The following is a 19,190-nucleotide window of genomic DNA, read 5'->3' as shown; positions in this document are numbered from 1 at the left end:
ATACAGATTTGATTGATTACTTTCCCAAATTGCATTGACTGCTCTAAAATATGAGACACCAATGTTTCAGGAGTTTAAGACACAGAATAGGATAACTATTTGGATTTATGTGTATTCTTTATTTTTAAGACTAATTGGTTTTTTATATATATTTTAAAGCATTATTACATGCCAGTGTTTCTTGCAATAGCTGCAAGATTCGATTTCAAAAACAGTATCATAGCCATTAAACTATATATTTTTTATGATTTTAAATCTGTATTTATTCTCAGAACAATCTCAAAGTAAAAAAGAGGTGCTGAAGTCTGATTATATGGTGGATGTGCTTAAGAAATAATTACTTAAATTGATAAACAGTACTCAGTGTAGAGTACTACAGTAAGGTTAACCCTATATATACTGCAAAATGTTAATAATTTGACCAAAATAAGAGAGATCATGCAAAATGCACGTTATTTGCATAAGATAGTTCACGTAAAAGACATTTACAAATAGTCCACAATAGGGCTGGGCGATATGGCAAAAAGCTAATCTCGATAATTTTTTCCCATATTGAACGATGACGATATATATTTCGATATAAGCTGTTGATGTTGCCAGCTTTAAAATAGTATCCCAATAATGACTAAAGCCACAAAAATTAAAGGATTCATTAAATTACATTTTTAAGTATAGTTTATTAACAAAAAGCAGATTACAGATTTGGCCTTATAAATTAAAATAACTTACTAAAATAAATGAAAAAAGTTGTTAAAGTTGTGACAGAGTATGGTAAATGAGAGTAAATGTACAAAATGTGAACATAAAATTATTGTAAAAACATTATTTGTAACACATTTATTTATTTATTTATTATAAACACAATTGTTTATTTTCTCTATTATAGGTTGAGCTATTTAAATTAGAGGCAACCACTGCATTTTGAAACAATCTACGGTATAAATATCAAAAAATTACGACACAGCTCTTTCTTAATCGTATTAAGTGCAGACAATTCAGCCATAATCAAAGTAGGATACTCTCTCATTATTCAAAGTGCAAATAGAGACGGAATATTTCAAGCATGATACAGAGCTAGACATACACAACCTATTATAGTCTACATGCAGATAACAGCCTAGATATGTCATGTAGCCTAATTTGCACTCTCACTCTCTAAACAAGGGGGATTTAAATTGCTTTTGAATGCGCGTGCGTTTTTTGCTTTCGGTTTCAGTTTTAACAATCGCGCCAAACTCTCAGCTGAGCTGAGAGTCACTTTTCAGATAGTCAAACCACTTACGGAATTCGTGCTACCTTTTTTGTCGACAACTTCAACATCTTTGGATAATAACTCGAGGTTAGTTTCTCTTTCGTCGCTGCTTCCACTCTCTTTTTTTATCGTCCTGGTGTAAGTTTGCTTCGCAAAGTGCTGTAGAAAATGAACTTTGTACTTTGACGTGCACACGCACGCTGCACGCTGATTGGCCGCTGTCGCATATTTCTGCTGTATGATTGGCTCTTAGATTAATCCATATCGAGCAAAAAATGTCTATAGCTTATCATCGTTATTAACATAAATTTTATCGCGATTCGATATTATATCGTTTATCGGCCCAGCCCTAAGTCCACAAGAGAAAATAATAGTTGAATTAAAAAAAATGGCCTCATTCAAAAGTTTACATACACTTGATACTTAATACTGTGTTGTTACCTGAATGATCCACAGCTGTTTTTTTTTTTTTTTTTTTTTTTGGTTGATATTTGTTTATAAGTCCCTAGTTTGTCCTGAACTGTTAAGCTGCCCACTGTTCTTCAGAAAAATCCTTCAGGTCCCACTAAATTCTTTGGTTTTTCAGCATTTTAGTGTATTTGAACCCTTTCCAACAATGACTGTTTGATTTTGAGATCCATCTTTTCACACTTAGGATAATTTTCGGTAGGAAATATCACCAAGATGCTTAACAGTACAGTTAAAAGCTGTAAGCACTTGTGTAAAAATGCTGTAAAATGCTATCTAAAATAATGTCATAAATAGATTTTCTTTACCAATTAACTTATATTAACCCCTTAACTGTTGTCATCCCCTCTCTGGGACGCCTGAATTTACTTCAGCATTTTAAAACTAAATCCTAATCTAATCATGACAAACTATATATCCTTGGAAAGGTCTAGGCTCCTAAATAGATATTTGGCATTTTTTTTGGTGTTACAAATTAGGTAGCAAAAATAATAGATTAATTTAGGACAAGAGTGCACCTCAAAAATATAATACATAATAGGAGTTCTGACCTTTGTCACAAATTTCCTTGTTGCCTTTTTTCCTATCACACTTTAGAAATCATAAGAAATTATATATAAGTTCAAAACTTAAAATATCAAAATTTGAAAAGCCATTTTAAAATCAGACATTGTATTAACATGGAAAATGTACATCAAAATCATATTACAAAATGTTTTCGTTCATGAATTATAAAAATTTAAGTTTGAATTCTTTATTTGCACATCTGTTCAAAAATGGAAGTGACAGTTAAGGGGTAAACTAAATTAAATCAACATTTGGTGCGACCATCCTTTGCATTTAAAGCAGCTTTTGTCCTAGGTGCATACTGTAGTTTTTCAGGTAGCTTTGCAGGTAGGTCTTTTGAAGCATCTTGGAGACATTGCCACAGTTCTCCTGGATTTATTCTGTCTCAGTTTGTTGTGTTTCTTCATGTCATTCCAGACAGACTGGATGATGAGGATGAGATCAGATCTCTGCGTGGAGAATTTTTGTTCTTGTGTAAACAAAAATCTCACTGGAATTATTACAATTAATGGCAAAATGAATGTTTGGAAATGTAAACTGGCATTTCCTACTGACACACTACAACAAAAGATAGAAATAGCTGACTTAAAACCATTTTAGCTGGTGAAAATACTACTGTTCTAATCACGTTAATACAAGTTCACGGGCTTTTATTTTGAAATGCCGCTGTAGGCGGAAGTAAAGCTCTGTGTTTGTGTGCATGCATGTGTTGATGGCAGCCTCCAGTGACAGCATGGAGAACATAAACAGCGCGCTCTGTCAAATAGCCACAGAAAAACTTACAAACACGCATCTCACAACTTTGCAAACTGTGACGAAAGGTTTACGGGATGAGCAGTTCAGGTACTACTAATATTCCGCTTTACAAAATGAACAGAAATGTGTGTGTTGAAGTTTCTGTGACAGCAGAGTATGTGTGTTACAGATGTCTATACACATAAAAGAGCTGTTTAACACACATAATTAGAGTTATAATACTTAGACATAACGACTTTGTCTCTGTATCATCACCAGTCACTTGCAGGATGCATGAACTGCCATAAACATTCATCTAACTGAACATAGACTGACACAGTTTGTTTCTGTTTTGTTTCAGAGCCAGTGTTGACAGGGAGGCTCTTGGAAACCTTTTTGCAGTGCTTTCAAGACTTTCTGTGGATGCTCAGCATTTGATTGAGAAGATAGATTCACAAGAAGAAGAAACAGAAGAAACATCTCTGTGCCTTAAACTTACCGCAGAGTGTTTCAGAGCTCACAGAAATGCTTGTGTGCAGTGCACTCAAAACCAGGGCTGTCTGAGGTATTGTACAGTGTCCAAAAAGTCTGAGATGACTAATACAAGTGCTTCATGCTTGCATTATGTTTAATTTCAAAGTATATCCTTGGCATAAATATGTGAACAAAATGTTGAAAATCTAATGCCTTATTATATCATGTTATATGTATTAGTGTTTTATTTGTTCCCCATTTAATGACAGCAGCACTCGAGCTGCTTGAACTCAGGTTTGTGTAAAACCTATAAAATTGTGATTAGTGGCCAAGAAATAATGCAAAGTCATAACGAATTTCTGGCAGAACTTTATTATACAGCCCTGTTCTGCGTGTACATACTATGTACTTAATATAGTAATTGCAATAACTCTGTAATTGCTAGGTACTAACCTTGAACCTACCCCTAAACATAGCCTAATATTATCTTGTACTTATGTAAGTATAATATGATATGCGGTAAGTGCAACCAAATGTCTGTCTTTTAATGTCATTTTTTAAAATCCTAGGATTTTTAGATATTTTTTAAGTGGTCTTAGACTTATGAACACTGTTTATAACATCACAATCATTATTAGTATACTGTGACTTTTCTAAACCAGAAAAACAAAAGCGTTTATATTTTCACAGAGATCTAGGCTCTATCAAGCTCACCTTTGAGATTTTACCCAGACTCCTCAAGATTTCGTCAGGAGGTTCAAATGACATTTATGATGGTGAGTTTCAGCTCTATGTTTCAGCTCTATGGAGGGTAACGGGTAGATAAATCAATATATGACTCTCTCCTTTGGCAGCACTTCGATGTGGGATTCAGTTTCTTGGTAACATTGCTGTTGGAAACCAGCTTTGCAAAGATGACATCTGGAAGCTTGGTTTTCCGCACATCTTTTGGTGAGTGAATTTATGGTTAGACACTGATGGTGAATTACTTACATTGCCAGTCAAAAATGTGTTCTCATTCTGTGAAATGCCACTGATCTGTAAAGCCCTCTACTGGTGCGGTTTCAAAACCACTTCTGTCTCTTTCAAGGGATCTTTTGGAGCTTGCAGATGAGAAAGCCATTTCATACACGTGTATGGTGGTCCACACTTGTCTGGATGAACACAAGACAGAGCAGCTAGCTAAAGACACGCAGCAGCTTAAATTGTCCCGGAAGATCGTGGACTTGTGTAGGACGATGCCTGATGTGGACTGGACGTAAGCTTTGTGGTTTCATTTAAACAAACACGAAACAAACACATCTGTCATTCAGAGCCTGTTTTATACCCCATATATTACTCATCTTACAGGGTCTTTATTGTCACACAACACTTCTTCAAGTCGTCAGATCTCATTAGGAAGATGTACACCGAAATGACCAATGAGGAAAGGTAAAATCTATTTTAATTATTTAAATCAATTATTGCACAATGAGGAGATATACAGTTGAGGTTAAAAGTTTACATACACCTTGCAGAATCTGCAAATGGTGGTTATTTTAGCAAAATAAGAGGGATCATAAAAGGGAAAATGCATGTTATTTTTTATTTGGTATTGACCTCAATAAGATATTTCACATAAAAGACATTTACATATAGCCCACGAGAGAAAATAATAGTTGAATTTACAAAAATGGCCCTGTTAAAAAATGTACGCACGCATGATTCTTGAAACTGTTTTGTTACCTGAATGATCCACATCTGTTGTTGTTTTTTTGTTTCTTTGTTTAGTGATAGTTGTTCATGAGCCCCCTGTTTGTCCTGAACAGTTTAACTGACTGCTGTTCTTCAGGCCCCACAAATTATTTGGTTTTTCTGCATTTTCGTATATTTGAACCATTTCCAGCAATGACTGTATTATTTTGAGATCCATCTTTTCACACTGAGGACAACTGAGGGACTCATATGCAACTATAATAAAAAGGTTCAAATGCCCACTGATGTTCCAGAAGGAAAAATGATGCATTAAGAGCCAGGGGTGAAAACTTTTGAACAGAATGGAGATGTGTACTTTTTTTTCTTATTTTGCCTGAATATCATTTTTTTTTTTTTTTTTAGTACTGCCCTTCAGAAGCTACAGAAGATACTTACACGTTTCCCAGAAGACAAAATAAGTTAAATTGGCCCTGATCTTCAAATTCAAAAAGTTTTCACCCCTCGGTTAATGCATTGTGTTTTCTTCTGGAGCATCAGTAAGTGTTTGAACCTTCTGTAATAGTTGCATATGAGTCCCTCAGTTGTCCTCAGTGTGAAGAACAGTGGTAATTCTCAATGTAAATATTAAGATAGCTCACTAGGGATTTGGAACAGAGCTCTTCATCACTCTTAAAAGTGAAAAGAGTCGTAAGAATGCATTTGTCTTTCTAAATTATAATTTTATGCTTTAATGTTGGTTCTTTTGTGTATGTAATTGTATACTAACAGGCTCACACTGCTGGAGCTGATATTAGCGCAGCTTGGTGTCGTTGAGGAGGAGAACTACGCTTTAAGCGTAGCTCAATTCTTGGCTTCCTGCTTCACTGATCGCTGCAGAGCTGTTCTCACTCTGAGCTCTGAATCATCAGATGACCAGGTCAGTAATGGTCATATTTCACCTCTTCATTTTAGTATGTAATTGGCATGTACAGAATATTGGGATCAAATCACATAGTGGGCAATATTATGCATGTTTTATCAGTGTCTGTTGATATTTGATATTAAGAAATTACAGATGATATGTTTATTCAGCAGGGATGCATTAAATTGATCAAAAGTGACTACTTTAAATAAGTATTGTTCTTTTGACTTTCTATGCATCAAAGATCATCATTGTTTCCACAAAAACATTAAGCAGCACAACTATTTTCAGCGCTGATAATTCTAAGAAATGCTAGAATAATTTCTGAAGGAATGTATCATGTATGTCACTGAAGACTGGAGTAATGATGCTGAAATTTCAGCTTTAGCAGTACAGCCATTTTAAACTGTAATATTTCACAATATTGCTGTGTTACTGTATTTTTGATCAAATAAATGCTGTAAACAATGAAATAAGAGACTTTCAAAAAAGATTTAAAGGGATAGTTCACCCAAAAATTACAATCCTGTCATTAATTATTCACCCTAATGTTGTTTCAAATCCGTAAGACGTTTGTTAATTTTCGGAACACAAATTAAGATATCCCAGAGCTTTCTGACCCTGCATAGACAGCAATGCAACTGACACATTCAAGGCCCAGAAAGGTAGTAAGGACATCATTAAAATAGTCCATGTGACATCAGTGGTTCAACCTTATTTTTATAAAGCTACACGAAAACTTTTGTGCTCAAAGAAAACTAAAATAATGACCTTATTTAGCAATTATTTAACGGTTGAACCACTGATGTCACATGGACTATTTTAACGATGTCCTTACTACCTTTCTGGGCCTTGAACGTGTCAGTTGTGTTGCTGTCTATGTCTGAAAGCTCTTAGGTTTCATCAAAAATATCTTAATTTGTGTTCTAAAATTTAACAAAGGTCTTACAGGTTTGGAACGACACGAGGGTTTAATAATTAATGACATAATTTTAATTTCTGGGTAAGCTACTGTACATTTTATGAAAGATGTACTAAGCCTAGTATTTGTTGTACATTTTTAGGAGGCTATGGTTGTCATGAGGCTTTTAGACATCCTCTGTGAGATGACCTCTGACTGCAAGGAGTTTATGGTCCTTCAGGATCACTCTGACCTTTTGAGCGCAACAGTCGGTAAATGTGAAGTACTGACATAATGCTTTTGCTTTTGTTGGAGTTTAATATCCTAATGCATTCTTAATGTGAATACACAAAAACCTTTGGAAATGATCATGTCTTTGCCATGAGTTAAAGATGCAAAATATTTGTTTTGGTACAACTGCATAATCACTCTGTAAAAAAGCTGCTTGTCTTGAAAACATGGGGCTGAGCTTGCTATCCCTCATACTCTTCGTCTTGCAGATAAGTAACTAAACTGACAAATCAAACCCCATACCCTTATATGCCTTTTCTCACCTTTTCTATTTAAAACACAAAGCACCTGTTTCAGTGGGGTGCTGTATGAAGCCCACACCTCTGACAGGTCACAGCTCACTGCAGACAGACAATTTTCACTCTTCCCAGACTCTCCTGTCATCTCCAGCTCCCTCTGTCTCACTCTTATCTTGTATGTAATGTGTAAATTCTCCATAGATATTCTTTGTCATCTCCAGTTCTCTTGAAAGAGGTCCACTTGCTGGGTAAAATCGGTAAAAATGTGTTCACCGCAGCACACGATTTCTCCTTGACAAGGCCAGGGGGCGCCGACACCCATCCTGCCCTCAGTTTCAAAGCTCATCTCATTCGACTCATTGGGAACCTTTGTCATGGACACGTTGTCAATCAGGACAAGGTACTACACACAGAAGCTACTAGATGTTGTGTGAAAGTGTCATATTGTGTGTGTGTGTGTGTGTGTGTGTGTGTGTGTGTGTGTGTGTGTGTAAAAATATGAGATATTTTATATTGTCATATATATGGTTCAAAGACAATACATCCCATTTTGGTGTCTGCATAAAATTACATTTACAAAAGTGATTTCATATACATAGAAATTATATTAAATGCAAGTGTCTTTGTTTCGAATAACATTTGTGAAAAAATAAAATGTCGAAATATGCGTGAAAAAATGTTCCATAGTCATTCAGCATATCATACACTACCAGTCAAAAGTTTTTGAACAGTAAGATTTTATTTGTAAAGAAGTCTTTTTTGCTCACTTACTCTACATTTATTTGATCTATAATACAGCAAAAGCAGTAATATTGTGAAATATTTTTACTATTTAAAATCACTGTTTTCTATTTGAATATATTTTAAAATATAATTTGTTCCTGTAATCAAAGCTAAATTTTCAGCATCATTACTTCTTCAGAATCATTCTAATATGCTGATTTTCTGTTCAAAAACATTTTATTATTTTATTATTATTATTATTATTATTATCAATATTTAAAACAGTTGAAGACATTTTTTCAGGATTCTATGATGAACAGAAAAAATACAAATATCAGCATTTATTTAAAAAAATAAAACGCTTTTGTAACATTAAACCCTATACCATTCAAAAGCTTGGAGTCAGTATATATTTATATTATAAAGAAGTTAATACTTTTTGGCAAGGATGCTTTAAATTGAACAGAAGAGATGATAAAGACATGTATAATGTTGCAAAAAGTTTTCTATATCAGAGAACTTTCTATTCATCAAACCTGAAAAATGTATTTTTGTCTTTTTTCAACATAATAATAATAGTAATAATAATAATAAATGTTTTTGGAGCAGCAAATCAGAATATTAGAATGATTTCTGAAGGATCATGTGACTGGATTAATGATGCTAAAAATTCAGCTTTGAAATCACAGGAATAAATTACATTTTAAAATATATTCTAACAGAAAACAGTAAAAATATTTGTAAAGTTTGACAGTTAAATGCAGACTTGGTGAGCAGAAGAGACTTACTGTTCAAAAACTTTTGACTGGTAGTGTATATTTTTGTAAAAAGCAAACAATATACTTATTCTATTCAATTTTTTTTATATTAAATTATGCAAAAATCTTGCTGACAAATGGGTAAAACCTAGTTGTTTGAAGGATAGTGGCAAAGATTGCTAAAGTCATCTAATCTTTCTTTTTCAAGATATACCTGACACGTTTTTTGGAAAATCATTTTAAATCATGGTAAAAATGTTTGATAGTCAAGTCGAGTTAAAAAATGTATTTTTGCCTGACTGCACCTTGCTTGAAATCCATCAGTAAAAAAGAACTGATTGATGGGTAAGAAAAACTGAAATAGTCAGTGCGATTGCCAAGGGAAGGAAGTAGTTAGCAAAATTCTTGGAAATCATCTTTTCAACTTCCTCTCCTGCGATTTCAATGACTTGTTGGAATGTGAAGGAATGTGTTGGCAATGAATGACGAAACTAACACCATAGAGTTTGCAGCCAACTCCAGTAATGTACTGATCAACGGACGGCGCAACCCGGTCGTGGTAAACACATTAACAATACTGTGGTTTAGAGCCTTTCTCTCTGTCCATCTACCCAGGCCTGGGCTTTTTGTTTGTGGAAGCTCCCTCCTTGAAAACTAATCAGGGGATTAACGCTGGTAGATAAAGGCTTGAGAACCATTCTGAATTTCATGCTTGTATCATCTCATTTCTTCCCCAGATCTTTTCCCACTTTGTTCCCTTTCTATTTTTAATGAATTCTCTTGTAAGCAGCCTCCTGCGATGGAGGGATTTTCAGGCTTTCAGCGCTGTCCCCTTCAATCAGCACAGAGGAGAACCTAGTACCGGCCTTCTTAAATAGGGTCAAGGCACACAACCGGGAGGTCAAAGGTCAAAAAACAATAGCAAGTCTCCCCCAGCCTGCACCCTCACTTGTAGACCAAAACCCTGTTCCAAAACCTTGCTTTCTAATGGGCCGTTCACTCAAAATGCATTTTTGCATTCCATTGCACTGCTTTTCCATTACTTTATGTATACCAGACGGGTGTTTGATTGTTGCGCATCTCGCGCATGAGTTAAAAGAAGGTCAACTTTTAAAACGTTGTGTCTCTAGACCATCGTCTTTGTTAGAGAAGCTCTTAAATTACTAATTTGGGCAGCTCTACATAAAAAGCAGCACCACATAATAGCACTTCAACAGAGTTTAGTGTTACGTTGCTACTGCTAATGGCATACTCAAATAAGCATAACAAAGCATTAAAAATAAATACATTACAAAATTATTTAAAGGGATAGTTCACCCAAAAATGAAAATACCCCATGATTTACTCACCCTCAAGCCATTTTATGTGTGTATATGACTTTCTTCTTTAAGACAAAAACATTTGGAGTTATATTAAAACATGTCCTGGCTCTTTTAAGTTTTATAATGGCAGTGTTGAGATTTTGTAGTCTAATAAAGTGCAGCCATCCATCATAAAAAGTGCTCCACACAGCTTTGGCGGGTTAATAAAGGCCTTCTGAAGTGAATCAATGCATTTGTGTAAGAAAAAAATACATATTTAAAATTTAATAAACCATAATTTCTAGCTTCCACTAACCATTCGTCACTGTGTTTGCATATGTCATCCGCCGAAACGCCACTTTCTCCTGAACGCTTGTAGGACAGTTAGCGGAAGCTAGAAATTATGGTTTATAAACTTTTAAATATGGATATTTTTCATACACAAACACATCTATTCACTTCAGAAGGCCTTTATTAACCCCTTACAGCCATGTGGAGCACTTTTTATGATGGATGGATGCAGTTTATTGGACTTCAAAGTGTCAACAGCCATTCACTGCCATTACAAAGCTTGGAAGACCCAGGACATGTTTTAATATAACTCCAATTGTATTCGTCTGAAAGAAGAAAGTCATATACACCTAGAATGGCTTGAGGGTGAGCAAATCATTGGATCTTTTTCATTTTTGGATGAACTATCTCTAATGAAATATGTTTTTTGGACAACACATTGGTATCCACTTGTTTGCCGTTTTTTATTTTATTTCAGTGTTTGCTTTACTACAATGAAGCATCTTAGGTGGCAGTACAGTTAAGTGTAAGACCAGCTTTTGCGTCAGAAGTGCTGATGCCTTAAAATGCTGCCTCTGCAGTAGTCTACTACTTGTGAGGATAGCCAAACAAAACTAATTCTGTGGTCGAAGCATACGGTTACATAAGTTTCCCTTCGTTTTATTGCTAGCACTACTTTCTCAATCAAACGCAACGCTGGTCATTAGCAATAGAAAATTGTCAGGGCTCTATGGCTTGTGTCTCCTCTTTCTTCTTCAGTTTTTTTAAAGGAACCAAGGTGGTTAAAGGGCAACCACTGTAGCTCTTGGGTTACGATACATACTCAGGGTAATGTACGGTATAGTTAGAGACTGCATGTGACGAAAACCAGCGCAAACTCGTATCACTGTGCCAAACCAGAGCTCAACCACATGGACTTTCCTTCATGGAAAGTAATTGTTTTCTGACCAGTCTGGCTCTCGATGTCCCTGTTGAAGACCATTTTGCTTGTTTTTTTTCTCCATTTGTCTCCTATAGGTAAGAGAACTGGACGGTATAGCTCTCATTCTGGACAACTGCAGCATCGACAGCAACAACCCTTGTATCCTTGGTCGTGACTCCATGCGCTCGTTGCTTTACTTTGTTCTTTTGTGGTGTATTTAATGAGGGTTTTCTGGTTTTGTGAAAACTGACCGCAAAAAATGCAAAGATATTGGTATCTAAATTGCGAATAGCATTGTAATAACCGCTTAAATTCCATTACTAATGGAGGTTTTATCGCAATGTTTGATGTTTGAGTGATTGGTGGCTTGTTCAGAGTTGAGATGTTATTAGAGCAAAGCCAGTGTCTTGCCCAATGGTTTCATGTCCCTCCACCTAGCAACATCCCCTGTAGAGAGGTGGAACTCTTGGGCTGACTCACAATCATTTTGTAACCCTCACTCACCAGTCTCCTTGTGTGAAATGTCTAGTCATAATAGTTCATGAAGCTAAATGTAGGTATTGCATATATGAGTAATTTTGTGGTGTTGACAGAAGTCAGTTTTATAGATGTGCAACACTTTCTGGAAAACTTGATTGAAATCCTAGGGTGGAAAATCACCACTTGAATCAAATGAAGCGACATTTTGTATTTTTATAGTGTTGACCTGCATCCTGCCAACTCTGTTCCATATGAAACGGTTCATTGATAACACGACAATCTGATGTATTGCAGCTGTGTTGCCAAAGGATCCTTGACTGATGCTGGCACTGTTGTTAAAAAAAGACCACTGCCGGTCTGTATTAGAGAGAGGAGGGCATGGTGCCAGCTGTTCTTTCACTAGGGGATGAACCGCTAAGCTGAGCTTGTGTCCTCTGGATGCTGCTTCCTGACCGCTTCAGGAAGCTGTCATTGTTGCTTACCGCTTTGCATAGTTGTTGGAGCTAGTGTTGCTAGCTTCACTTTTGGTGTGGGCAAAATTTCATAAAGTGTTATGTAATGTACTGATCTACCAATATATTATGCATCCCTGCCCTAAGTACAGTTGAGATCAAAAGTTTACATCCCCCTTTCAGAATCTACAAAATGTTAATTATTTTATCAAAATATGAGGGATCATACAAAATGCATGTTATTGTTTATTTAGTACTGACCTAAATATTAAAATAGGATAATTTCACATAAAAGATGTTTACATATAGAAACGACCCCGTTCAAAAGTTTACATCCCCTTGATTCTTAATACTGTGTTCTTATCTAAATGATCCACAGCTGTTTTAATTATGTTTAGTGATAGTTGTTCATGAGTCCCTTGTTTGTCCTGAACAGTTAAACTGCCCGCTGTTCTTCAGAAAAATCCTTCAGGTTCCACAAATTCTTTGTTTTTTTCAGCATTTTTGTGTATTTGAATCCTTTCCAACAATGACTGTATGATTTTGAGATCCATATTTTCACACTGAGGACAACTGAGGGACTCATATGCAACTATTACAGAAGGTTCAGATGCTCACTGATGCTCCAGAAGGAAAAATTATGCATTAAGAGCCGGGGGTGAAAACATTTGAATAGAACGGTGATACAAGCGTACATTTTTCTTATTTTGCCTACTTTTTTTCCATTTAGTAATGCCCTTTAGAGGCAGAAGTTTCCCAGAAGACAAAACAAGTTAGATTTACCCTGATCTTCAAAAGTTGTCACCCCCCCCCCCCCCCCAAATCTCTTAAGGCATCGTTTTTCCTTCTGAAGCATCAGTGAGCATTTGAACCTTCTGTAATAGTTGCACATGAGTCCCTCGGTTGTCCTACAATTGGACATTAAAGGTTGTATCAGCGATTTCTAGCCTAAAACATAAAGTGTCAATTTCAGCTGACCTTTCTTCACGATCCGCTCGCTGCCTGCCCCATAAATTGTCTGTGAAAAAACCGCGTCTCTCTGGTCAGCCTAGGGTCCGAGATATGCCAAAAAAACAATCGGCACTACCAACCTTTCCACACATAAACAAACATTGTTCCAACCAATCAGCGTCAGGGGTTTGGTGTTGTGGACTTTCCTACTGGTGCAGGGATGTGAGGGAGGCGGAGCGAAAGTCCACAACACCAAATCCCTGACGCTGATTGGTTGGAACAATGTTTGTTTATGTGTGGAAAGGTTGGTAGTGCCGATTGTTTTTTTGGCATATCTCGGACCCTAGGCTGACCAGAGAGACGCGGTTTTTTCACAGACAATTTATGGGGCAGGCAGCGAGCGGATCGTGATGAAAGGTCAGCTGAAATTGACACTTTGTTTTTCAGCCTAGAAATCGCTGATACAACCTTTAATTCAGGAGTGATAAAATGGATTAAGTATAGTCCCTGAACTATACAGTATCTAGAGACCAGAATATCATTAAGACTTTTTTGTGGACATTTGACAACTCCCCCAAAAAAAGAAAAAATACCTCACATCATCCCTCATAATTCACCCTCAAGCCATCCTAGGTGTATGACTTTATTCTTTCAGACAAGTACAATCAGAGTTATATTAGAAAATGTCGTGGCTCATCCAAACTTTAAAATGGCAATGAATGGGTGTTGAGATTTTGAAGTCCAATAAAGTGCATCTATCCATCATAAAAAGTACTCCACATGGCTGCGGGGGTTTGTGTAACTTTATAAACCGTGATATCTAACTTCAGCTAAACGTCAAATGCACGTTCATGAGAAAAGGATGTTTCGTTGGATGATGTAGGACGTAGGCATAGCATAAACTCCAGTAAGAATAGTCTAGTCTCGCGAGAAACAAGTTTTGTTTACAGCAAAGGAGAACCAGTGTCCTCACAATATTTTTCTGTACAGATCCTCATTTTGGACTTCTAATTCTTGACCAGTGTTTTGTTTTGCTCTTTCCTCTGCGGTTCCGCGTTCATCACCGTGTTTGCCTACGTCCTACTTCATCATGAATGCGCATACTTTGATTCAAAATAGAAGGCGTTTATTAACCTCCCGGAGCCATGTGAATACTTTTTATGATGGATGGATGCACTTTATTGAACTTCAAAATCTCAACATCCATTCACTGCCATTATAAAGCTTGGAAGAGCCAGGTCATGTTTTAATTAGGGCCGGGACTCGATTAAAAAAATTAATCTAATTAATTAAAGGCTTTGTAATTAATTAATCGAAATTAATCGCATTTTAATCGCATATAAATATTTGACCTGAGAACAGTGAGAAGTAAGTTTTTTCATATGGATTTTTAGTATACCATTGAAGAATGACTGAATACATAAGCTTAAGCAACAAAATATTGTTTATTTTTGTTCAACCTAGTCCAACAGACCAGTGCAATATTGCCATTAAGTGTAGCAATAGGATACAGTGTTTCCCTATAGGTTTCCATACTTTTTTTTCTCGGTACTTTACCCTACTTTGTGTAATAACGAAAACATTTATTTCAGTGAAAAAATAAATCCAAAACTCTCTATTTTAACATTTTGAACAATAGGGCTTTAAAATCTTTTGCTATTTTTTTTTAAGAAATTCTTGTGTGTTTTAATTTTTCTCATAATCAAATGAAAGCATAAACATTTATTTATTTTTAATTAAATGAAAAATAAACCTTTTAATTTTTGGCAAACAAACAGAGGTTTGCTGTTAAAATCAATAAATAATAATAATTTAACATTTAAATAATAATTGTAGTATTTTTTCTACAATTAAGTGGTTAATCTTGTTGTTATATTTATTTTTTATCATATATATTGTTTTTTTGTCAATTATTTAAATAGGAATATTGTTCTGTTTCATGTTAAACCGTACTTTTATTTTGACAGGTTGCCGTGAAGTTTCTGTGTGTAAAGTATGATATGTCTCCACCATTCATACAGATACAAACGGAACATGCAGGATTCATATTAAAACGGTCTTTTTGCATTTCAGTTTTGACAGACACTAGTCCATATCGCGATTTGAATTAAGTGACAGACCAACTTTTGATTAATCAATCCAAAAATCGACGAATTTACGTAGCATTCCGCGCTATAGTAAATTCGGTTTTTATGAATGGAGTCCGCGATCCAGTCCGTGTTTTCAAGGAGGAGACATTGTAAACGCGCCCCCCTAAAATAATGGTAGGGGAAACACTGGGATATTTAGAAATATACTAGCCTACATTTCAGAAATTCTGGTACCCTATAGGTAGGTAGACCTTCTGTAAAAGGTGATACTTGAGGCTCGATGTGCTAGTTGGTGCTCCAGTATAATCGGTCCGCCGAAACTCATCCAGTGAGAAACGTTCCGCGGTGCAAAATTAAGTGCGATTAAAATGCGTTAAAAAAAATTAACGTGTTATTTTTGTGTAATTAATTAATCTAAATTAACGCGTTAAAGTCCCGGCCCTAGTTTTAATATAACTTTGATTGTATTCATGTGAAAGAAGAAAATCATATACATCTAGGATGGCTTGAGGGTGAGTAAATCATGGGGTAATTTTCATTTTTGGGTGAACTATCCCTTTAAGCCAGCATAAAACCAATATAAACACCCTGACAACCACACAGCAATGCATGAAAACCACTGAAAACAATAACTTTCCTTAATATGTTTTTCCAGTTATAAGCCAGTGGGCTGTGTTTGCCATCCGGAACATCTTGGAGCACAACCTAGAGAATCAGAAGTTGATACAAGGTCTTCGGACACAAGGTGTGGCAGACGACACAATGCTCAGAGAAATGGGCTTCAGAGTGGAAGAAAGGGATGGCAGTCTACTGCTCAGGCCCCTAAAGAAGGACCCATAGTTGATTAAGTAGAGCTGGGAGACTGCTATCCCGGGACGCCCATCCCCACACCCCTTTACCATGCTATATTACACTCTGGAGATGGCTTAAAACGCCCACAACACACTGGGGTCATTAAATATCCAATCAGTAGTTGGGAGCACAAGGGGGTGGTCTGGGCTTTGTGTTCTCCACACAAGAGGAAATCAATCAGAGGAGCTTATCTGAGAGGACTCATGCTGATGTCTGTGATGCATTTAGTGGTCTTTGATTCCAACCCCCCCAAAGTGGGATTCAAATCCTATGAAACAAGGAGAACCGTGTCTTCCTGGCTTTTCAGCCACTGAAGAGACTCTGCTGACCAACAGGGAGTAGAGGTTAATCCCTAATTCAGTGCATTTTATAGAGACCAGCCCGCCTCTTGATCTGTACACGTAAAGTTCGTCTCTGAATAGCCGTGAGACTCGGATCCTTCCTTTTGAAAGCTGACTTGAGATTTTGTGCGTTAAAATCGGGTTTGTTTACAAAGCCGTGCAATTTCAACAATTCGTCTGTTATTTGAACAAGCTTCCCGTGAAGCTTGGTAGATTGCTGTCTATTTAACTTTAATTTAGTGCATTTATTGTAATAAAATAACACAATGCAATTACCTGTGTGTACGTTCCGTAATATCCAATTTGTTATTAATATTATTTTTAACCAATACAGCAATTCCACACTCATATTTGAGTATATTCAGCCTGCACAGCCCCAGATCCCATTACAGGCAACAAGCTTTGACAAACCACACTTACCGAGAACACGCAACATGGAAAAATGTTAAAAACAGTTAGATCAGTTTTCAAAATTAGGACATTTATTTTAAAAGTATGCAAAACTATTCAAAAGTTTGGGTTTGGTTATAATGTTTTTGAAAGAAGTCAGCCAGTAAGACTGCATTTATTTGAATTTAAAGAAGTAATATGTTGAAGTAATATTGCAATTTAAAATAAATGTTTTCTATTTGAATATATTTAAAAATGTAATTTATACCTATTATGGCAAAGCTAAATTTTCAGCATCATTACTCAAGTATTCAGTGTCACATAATCCTTCAGAAATCATTCTAACATGCTGATTTGCTGCTCTAGAAACATTTTTCTTGTTATTATGAACAGCTGTACTGCTTAATATTTTTATGATGCATTATGCATGATGCATATTTTTTTTCAGAATTCTCTATCAATGTAAAAATCTTTACTGTCATTTTTGTGGTATAAAAAAAACCTATCTTCTACTTTATCTTATTATATATGTACACACTACCAGTCAAAAGTTTTTGAACAGTAAGATTTTTAATGTTTTTTTAAGTCTCTTCTGCTGACCAAGCCTGCATTTGTTTGATCAAAAGTACAGCAAAAACAGTACAATTTTAAAATATTTTTACTGTTTAAAATAACTGCTTTGTCATTTATTCCTGTGATTTAAAAGCTAAATAAAAAAGCTAAATTTTCAGCACACAATCCTTTCTAATATTCTAATATTTTGATTTGCTGCTCACCTTAATAATCATTATTAGGTTGAAAACAGCTGAGTAGAATTTTTTTCATGTCTCTTTGATGAATAGAAGATTCAGAAGAACAGCATTTATCTAAAAAAGAAATCTTTACTAACATAAACGTCTATATATAAAAAAAGAGTAAATGCTGATCTTTGTATCTTTCTATTCATCAAAGAATCCTGAGATAATGTACTCATCTGTTTTAAATATTGATAATAAAAATAAAAATGTTTCTTGAACAGCAAATCAGCATATTAGAATGATTTCTGAAGAATCACGTGACACTGAAGACTAGAGTAATGATGCAGAAAATTTAGCTTTGAACACATAAATAAATTACATTCTAAAATATATTCAAACAGAAAGCAGTTATTTTAAGTAGTAAAAATATTTCACAATATTACTGCTATTGCTGTATGGATCAAATAAACGCAGGCTTGGTGATCAGAAGAGACTTATTTTAAAAACATAAAAAATTTGACTGGTAGTGTATATATATAATCAGTTGACCGTAGACCGATAAGCATTGTATTGAACCGATATATATGTCTGGTGTAATAAAGAAAATGAATGTCAAAATTAAACATAACGCTCTGACAAAAAACTTTCCTTAAATGCCTTTAAATTTTTACATGACAAATCAGTTTTGACAATAACCGATAACCAAAAAAAAGCTTAGTATCAGCACCGATAATTGACCAGTCCGATAATCGGTTGACCCCTAATATATTAAAAATTCTCTTATATTCTAATATCAAGTAGAAAACATGCACCATTACCTTTTATATATTTTTCGTAATGATAAATAATGTAACTTTATAAACAACCTGTTTTTTTATAATAGAATTTACTCTACATACTTTAAAAAAAATGCCTAAATTAGTCTTTACACATAAAAAATAGCTGCTTTACTGTTTTAGGAAGTGTGTCCCTTGATTCTTCCTTGATTGTGATGCTTGTTTACTGTCCAGCCTAATATAGACCGCAACCTCTCTGACCAGAAAACATTCATTAGGCCTTTCTCTCACTCTCCATCTATCCTACACAACTTTTTTTTTTCTCTCGTGGTCATCTAGTTCTGCCCTTAGTTTGTCCTAAGTGAATCAGACCAGAAGTATTAGCTTGCAGAATCAGATCTCGCCCCTGTCCCGTTCTGGAATGAGCTGAGTGGTCCACACACACACACACACACACCCCCATAGCATTAATACCCCCTCTATGGAGGCCTCTGCTCTCCCCACCACACCCTGTTTTTTCTGCCTCATATTTTTTAATGACAAAATGTTTGTGCGAAACAATCGGGGTTGACTTTTCTCTCAATCCGGGGTATAGTGTTGGGA

The 19,190-nt window shown here is 35.5% G+C and overlaps 1 protein-coding gene across 1 annotated transcript; it reads left to right on the top strand.

Annotated features, from left to right (window-relative positions):
• The first annotated feature begins 2,996 nt into the window (after nucleotides 1–2,996).
• Nucleotides 2,997–18,326, top strand: atxn10 (ataxin 10). The gene is made up of 11 exons (XM_073838472.1): nucleotides 2,997–3,130; nucleotides 3,384–3,587; nucleotides 4,187–4,272; nucleotides 4,351–4,447; nucleotides 4,587–4,754; nucleotides 4,847–4,927; nucleotides 5,960–6,107; nucleotides 7,157–7,265; nucleotides 7,745–7,923; nucleotides 11,614–11,677; nucleotides 16,147–18,326. The coding sequence occupies exons 1-11, from the start codon at nucleotides 3,000–3,002 to the stop codon at nucleotides 16,329–16,331; spliced, it is 1,452 nt and encodes a 483-aa protein (XP_073694573.1). The 5' UTR covers nucleotides 2,997–2,999; the 3' UTR covers nucleotides 16,332–18,326.
• The last annotated feature ends 864 nt before the right edge of the window (nucleotides 18,327–19,190 follow it).

The sequence above is a fragment of the Garra rufa genome, chromosome 4 (genome assembly GCF_049309525.1).
Source record: "Garra rufa chromosome 4, GarRuf1.0, whole genome shotgun sequence".
Taxonomy (NCBI): domain Eukaryota; kingdom Metazoa; phylum Chordata; class Actinopteri; order Cypriniformes; family Cyprinidae; genus Garra; species Garra rufa.
This window is presented reverse-complemented; position numbering and strand designations above follow the sequence as displayed.